General features: G+C 40.8%; 1 protein-coding gene across 1 annotated transcript in view; it reads right to left on the reverse strand.

Annotated features, from left to right (window-relative positions):
- Window positions 1-2,962, reverse strand: part of LOC138865441 (uncharacterized) — a 144,022-nt gene extending 141,060 nt beyond the window's left edge. The window contains exon 1 of the mRNA XM_070135872.1: window positions 2,526-2,962. Within this exon, the coding sequence (XP_069991973.1) occupies window positions 2,526-2,940 (415 nt within the window). The 5' untranslated portion in view covers window positions 2,941-2,962. The remainder of the gene's footprint in view (window positions 1-2,525) is intronic.
- Window positions 2,963-7,500: the final 4,538 nt, after the last annotated feature.

The following is a 7,500-nucleotide window of genomic DNA, read 5'->3' on the forward strand; positions in this document are numbered from 1 at the left end:
AAATAGAGAAAAGGAAAGAAGGAACAAGAAAAGAGAAAAAATAAACTGGAAGTAAGAAATAAGGAATAGAAATACCAAAAATTAAAATAGAAGTCAAGAAAGAGAAGAAAAAATACCAATGAAGAAAAAATATCCCCTAATCGAAAATAAAATTGCCACCATGGACATTTCATAAAAAAAAAAGAAAAAAACAGCAAACCACGTAGAAGATCAGACGTATGTGTACACTCGTTAAGTGTACACAGTGCGTACACGTGTTTATCACTTTCGGATACAGACACGCGCGCACACCGCTGTCACTTGAAGAAGTTATAGGGAACAGCTGTGGCAGCAGCGGAGGAGGAGGATGGGAGAGGGGAAACGAAAAGGGAAGAGAAGAGGAAAAGAAAAGGTGGAGAAGAAATAACAAGACGAAGGGGAATGGCAGAAAATGCGAAAAAAAGGGGAGAGAAGTGGAACAGGGAGAGAGGGGAATAGGGAAAGGGTAGGCAAGAGGAGAATGAGGAGAGGGGAAGGGAAAGGAAAGAAAGGAGGATGAAGAAGAAGAGGAGAAGGAGGAAGAATAGAATAAAGAGAAGGAAAAAGGAGAAAAAGAAAAGGGTGCGGAAGAGAAATAGGTGGAGGAGAAAGAAGAGGAGATGAAGAAGAGAATAAGACTAGAAGGAAAAAAGACAAGGGAAAGAAAATGAGGAAAAACGGAAAGAATATACGACAAGGAGAAACAAAATGAGAAGCAAAAAAAGAGAGAAGAGAGAAAAAGAAAAAGAAAAAAAGGAAGGAAAAGAAGAGAAAAGAAAAAAGAAAGAAAGGAAGAAGGTGAGCGAGAAGGAGAAAGTATGCGAAAAAGAGGATGGGAAGGAAACGGAGAACGTGAAGATATAAGAGGAGGAAAAGGAGTAATCAGGAAAAAGTAAAATCGGTGATAATGCTAATGAAGAACGAAGTGGAGGAGAAGGAGGAAAATGTATGAAAATTGAGGAGGAGAGGAAAGAGGAGGGGGAAAAATGAAGAGAAAAAAAGACGAAGAAGAAGAGGAGGAGAACCAAAGAGACGAAGACAGCAAAGAAATAGAAAGAGGAACATGCTCATCCCTTAGCGCCCGCTCCTCCTCTTCAATTACCGAAGCCATAAATCACAAGACACTTTGTCATTTGCCGCAACCTTCGCCGCCAATTCGGCCCGCGGAGTGGCACCGAACGCGGAGGAAAAAAAAATCAAATATATGCGCGAGGAAAATGAAAAGAGGGAGAAATGGAAGAGAAGGCGGCATGAGGGAGGGAGGGAGAGGTTGGGTGAGTAAATGAGTGAGTGAAAGCGAGAATAAGAGAGTGTGTGAGGGCGCTTTCTATTGGGTTCTCTCGCGTTGCTGGGTGTAGGGAAAGGCACGTTCTGGTCGCAGTGTTTATTGAAGATGGAGTGGCGGTCCCTGGGAGGAGGCAGCGTCCGTGCGGGACCACGAGTCGAGGGAGAGTTTGTATGGGTCAAGGTGATGGTCAGAGGTCATGAGTGCGGGGGCGTGGCTAGGTCAGCACGGCGGCAATAGCACGGGCACGCCGTGGTTAGAGGGCGTGACTTCCAGGGGCATGTGACCAATCTCAGAGAGAGAGAGACAGAGAGACAGAGAGAGAGACAGAGAGAGAGAGAGAGAGAGAGAGAGAGAGAGAGAGAGAGAGAGAGAGAGAGAGAGAGAGAGAGAGAGAGAGAGAGAGAGAGAGAGAAAGTGAGAGAGAGAGAGAAAGTGAGAGAGAGAGGGAAAGCGAGAGAGAGAGAGAAAGTGAGAGAGAGAGAGAGAGAGAGAGAGAGAGAGAGAGAGAGAGAGAGAGAGAGAGAGAGAGAGAGAGAGAGAGAAGGGAGGGAGGGAAGGAGGGAGAGGGAGGGAAGGAGGGAGAGGGAGGGAAGGAGGGAGAGAGAGGAAAGGAGGGAGAGAGAGGGAGAGGGAAAGATATAGATAGATAGATAGAGAAGAGAGAGAGAGAGAGAGAGAGAGAGAGAGAGAGAGAGAGAGAGAGAGAGAGAGAGAGAGAGAGAGAGAGAGAGAGAGAGAGAGAGAGAGAGGTGTAAGGGTGACACCAACCTTTCGGTCTTATAGGTCGCTACTTCTAAATGTGTACTGGAATAGCTGTGTATCATTCTCACTAGCAATACTCGTATATCATTATTATTATTATCATTATTATTACTATTATTATTATTAACATTATAAATACTATTATTATTAATAATAATAATAATACTATTATTATTACTATTAATACTATTATTATTATTAATACTATTATTATTATTATCAATACTATTATTATTATCATTATTACTACTATCATTACTATCATTATCATTATCATTATCAATAATAGTATTATTATTCTTATCCTTATAAATATAATAATAATAATAATAATAATAATAATAATAATAATAATAATAATAATAATAATAATAATAATAATAATAATAATAATAATAATAAAATTATCATTGACATCAACATTACTAATACTATTATCATTATCTATTCCTCTTACCTTTTTCGTAGAGTTCGTCCTTGTTCTTGTCTCCGGCCGCCGCGTCCTTCTTGGCCGCGCTGCCCCCGCCTCGCGAGCGCTGCTGGGGCCCGCCGCCGCTCGACACGGTGGAGGTGGCCGAGGTTTTGGTGTTGGAGGTGGAGGTGAGGGTGGAGGTGGAGGCTGACTTAACGAGGTGCGAGGGCGAGGAGGTGTGCAGGGAGGAGGTCGAGGAGGAGAGCTTGTGGTGGAAGTCGCCCGAGGCCTCCGAGGGGGAGGAGGAGGTGTGGCTCAAGGGCGGCCTCTCCGTGGGCACCGAGGAGGACCTGCCCACGTGCTTGGAGGGGGACGAGGAGGAGGAAGAGGAGGAGGAGGAGGTGGTGGAGGAGGTGAGGTTGGCCTTGGAGGTGGGGGCGCCATCTTGCGTCCCGATCATGGCGAGCCTTTGGAGTTCACTTCTTCTGTAAGGGAGAAAATCACAGCCGGTCAAAATTGCTAATGAAATGGTATCATACACAAACAAACAAACGAAGAACAAACAAACACAAACACATATCTATTCACATACATACATATAGATCAATACATAAATACATACATACACATATCAATCACACACACCAAAAAAATAATAATAATAAATAAAAGATAGAAAAAAAATTCTACCAATTGTGCACAAGCATTAATACATCGGAAAACACGCGAGGCAGCCCCCTCCGTTCAATCATTCCATGAACTACCAAGCCAAATCCAATATAATAATAGAAAATTAATCCCGCAAATCACATAAAACGGTTTACTCGCACATAAATAAACTATTAGCATTATTGGCCCCAATGACGCCTGAGTGACGCTAATGTTAAATGCGATTCAACATTAGCCAAGGTATTAGTTTCGAGTCCCGGATGGTTACAAAAAAGAAGAAAGAAAAAAGAGAAAAAATATACATGTGTCATGACTAGCGCTTCTCTTCGGGTCTTGAATGATAGGTCGTCACGAAGGCCAAATGAGGGAATTTTCGAAGGATATAATAAGGATAATATTGCCATTCATAATACACGTGCTGTTAGTGCTACGGTATGTCACTTGTTATACTATAAACTTCTACTGATTAGGATAACTGTAATAGTGATGATGATGATGATAACAATAATGATGATGACGATGAAGATGATGGTGCTAACAAAGTAAGAAAAAATAGTGAAAATAAGAACAATTAAAATTATGATATAATATCAATTAATAGTACTAATAATATTAACAACAGAACAACAACAAAAACAAAAATAGCAATAACATTTTATATCTGTCTGATTCAAAATGGTGTGTAATAAATAAATAATAAACTGCAACAATAAAGAAATTAAAATTGTTATTGTGTTCCAGTCCTTACTATCACCAGCAGTAGCAGTAGAAATGGCTGTAGTTATAGTTGTAGCAGTAGTAGTAGTAGTAGTAGTAATAGCAGAAGTAATAGTAGTGTTAGGAGTTGTTGTTGTAGTAGCAGTAGCGGTGGTGGTGGTGGTGGTGGTGTTGATGATTGTGGTGGTGACGGTGGTAGGATTAGGGTGGTAGTGTTGATGATGAAGGTGGTGGTGGCGATGGTGGGGTTGGGGGTAGTGGTGGGGTTGGGGGTAGTGGTGGGATTGGGGGTAGTGGCAGTGTTGGAGGTGGTGAGGGTAGTGGTGATGGTGGGGTTGGGGGTAGTGGTGAGGTTGGCTGCTGCTGGTGGTAATGATGGTGGCGGTAGTGGTGGTGGTAGTAGTAGGTGGGGAGGGTGGTAGTAGTAATAACACTAGCAGTATTAGTAGTAATAGTTGTAGCGTTAGTAGCAGTAGTATCAGTAGTTGTTGTAATTGTAGCAGTATTAGTAGCATTAGCTGAAGTAGTATAAATAGTAGTAGTAGTAGTAGCATCAGCAGTAGTAGCAGTAGCAGTAGTAATACTACAAGTAGTAGTAGCAGTAGTGGTAGTAATAATAGCAGTAGTAGTAGTAATAGTAGAGGTAGTAACAGAAGTAGTAGTTGTAGTAGTAGTAGCAATAGCGGTAATAGTAATAGTAGTAGTAATACTAGTAGCAGTAGAGATAGTAGTAGCAGCGTCAGGAGTGTATAAGTAGTAGTAGTAGTAGTAGTAGTAGTAGTAGTAGTAGTAGTAGTAGTAGTAGTAGTAGTAGTAGTAGTAGTAGTAGTAGTAGTAGTAGAAGTTGTTGTTATTGTTGTAGAAAGAGTAGCGGTAATAGCATATGTAGTAGTAGTAGTAGCAGCATCAACAGTAGTAACAGTAATGGCAGTAATAGCAGCAGTAGTAGAAATAGTAGTAATAGTAGAGGCAGCAGTAGTAGTAGCAGCAGTAGTAGAAGCAGAAATAGTAATAGTTGCAGTAGGAGTAGTAGTAGTAGTAGTAGTAGTAGTAGTAGTAGTAGTAGTAGTAGTAGTAGTAGTGGTGGTGGTGGTGGTGGTGGTGGTGGTGGTGGGGGGGGGGGTGGGGGTGGTGGTGGTGGTGGTGGTGGTGGTGGTGGTGGTGGTGGTGGTGGTGGTGGTGGTTATGGTAGTAACAATAATAGCAGTAGCAGTACTAGTAATGGTAGTTGTTGTAGTTATAGTACAAACAGTAGTGGTTAAAGTAACAGAAGAAGCAGCATTTGAATCACGACTACCATCAACAGTAGTTACAGTAAACAATGTTAAGATAATAAAGAAACCAAACTGACGCAAAAACAACAAAGCAACAAAACAAAAACAAACAACTAAGTAACAACGGTAACAAAGCAACAAAGCAACAACAGCAACAAAGCAACAAAGCAAAAACAAACAACAAGGCAACAACAGCAACAAAGCAAAAACAAACAACTAAGTAACAACAGCAACAAAGCTACAACAGCAACAAAACAACAACAGCGGTCGACTAAAAACGGGGGAAAAACAACGGCCAGAGCGGGACAATCAAATTTTCATGGGAATTCCACAATCCTCAAAACCCTCAACGTGATGGGACTCATTACGAACCCAAAGACGGCTTGGTGGATGAGGGGAAGGGAGGGGAGGGGAGGATGTGGGGGAGGGGAGGGAGGGGGGTGAGAAAGGGAGGGGTAAAGGGAGAGTGAAGGGGAGAAAGAGAAAGACGGAGGGCAGAAAAGGTGGCTGGGTATGAGAGGGAGAGGAAGGAGGGAAAGAAGGGAGGAGAGAAAGACGATGGACGGAAGGAGAGGCTGAGCATGAGAGGAAGAAAGAAAACAAGAAAGACAAGGAGAGGGAGAAGGAAAGAGGGGAAGATGAAGGAGAGGAAGAGGAAAAAGGAGAATGAGAAAGAAAGGGAGGCAGGGTGAGGGAAAGGGAGAAGTAAGGAGAAGAACGAAAGGGAGAGGGGGAAAGAGAGAAAGAGGGAGAGGGGGGATGGGTAGGGAGACGAAAGAGGAGAAGGAGAAAAAGGAATGGGAGAGGGATGGATGGAAGGCGGGGGAAGGGGGAGCGAAAATGGGGGTAGGGAGGAAGAGAAAGGGAAGAGACAAAAGGTTGATAAGGTTAAGAAAAAAGAAAGATGGAGGGGGGGAGAGTTAAAAGTCGAGGAAAGGGAAGAAGAAAGAAGAGACGGATGAAGAGGAGAGGGAAGAGAAGAAAAAGAAGAAGGTCGAGGAGGCGAATAAGAATAAAAAGGAGAAGAAACGAAAGAAGGTACAGAATGTGAGTTAGAAAACGAAGGAAAAACTATATGAAGAATATGAAGAGGGAATAGGAGTGGAAGGAAAAATGATGAATGGAAAAAAACGAGAAATAGCACGGTGAGGATGAGGAATTAGAAGCGAAAAGAGGCATAGAATGTAAGAGAGAATACGAGGAGGGAAAAGAAGTGAAAGGAAAAATGATGCATAAGAGAAAAATTGGGAAGAAAGTGAAAAATAAATAAGAGAATGAAAAATAAGGAATAGTAGGATATGGATAGAGAGGAAGATGAGGTGATGGTGATGGTGGAGGAAAAGGAGAAGGAGGAGGAGGGGGAGGGGGAGAGGGGGGAGGAGCAGGAGGAGGAGGAGGAGGAGGGGGAGGAAGAGGAAAAAAAAGAAGTGGAGAAAATAAAAAATACGAGGAAGAGAGAAAGATGGAAATCAACAAAACAGAAAGAAGTTTATTAACAAAAATTGATAAAAAAACAAAACAGGAATAAGGAGGATGAAGAAAATGATCAATGATAAACCAGACCTAAGCCGTAAAAAAACAAAAAAACAAAAACAAAAATAAAACAAAAGGAGAAAATAAAGAAAAAAATCCCAAAACAACAGTTACAAAGAAAGAAAAACAAAATAAAAAAAATAGAACGGAAACAGGGGGGAGCAAAGGGAGGCAGCGAAATGAGAGGACTGCAAATTCAAGGCAAGTGGAAGGCCAATTCGGGAAAACAAGAGAATAATGCAAGGAAAGAGAAATTCTCCCCCAAGGCAACCTGATATAACGTGGCACAAGAATGGCGAGGATGTGTGTTTATGGGCGTGCGTGGAAAAATGAAGAACACTAAAACGAAGAAAGAAGAAAAATGGGAATAATGATCTGATGATCTTAGAAGTTACTAAATTATGCTATTAACGATCGCAAAAACAGTAATGATAACAATAACCATGATACTGCAACAACAGCAATACCAATAACTACTACTACTTATGATAATAATAGTAATAATAGAAATAATAATAAGCAAAAAAACATAATAACAATAATAATGATACTACTAATGATAACAATAATAATAATAACAACAATAGTATTAATAATAACAGTAATAATAAGAAAAATAAAAACAATAACAATGATGATAATAAACATTATTACTATCATTATCATAATAATTATTATGATCACATTAGTATTATCATTATTATGATCATTATTACATTGTCATTATTATCATTAGTATTGGTACTACATTATTATTACCTCCGCCAAGGAAGTTATGCTTTTGGTTGATTACTTACATTGTTCGTTGATTAGTAGGATAACTCAAA

Source organism: Penaeus vannamei, chromosome 21, assembly GCF_042767895.1.
Source record: "Penaeus vannamei isolate JL-2024 chromosome 21, ASM4276789v1, whole genome shotgun sequence".
NCBI lineage: Eukaryota > Metazoa > Arthropoda > Malacostraca > Decapoda > Penaeidae > Penaeus > Penaeus vannamei.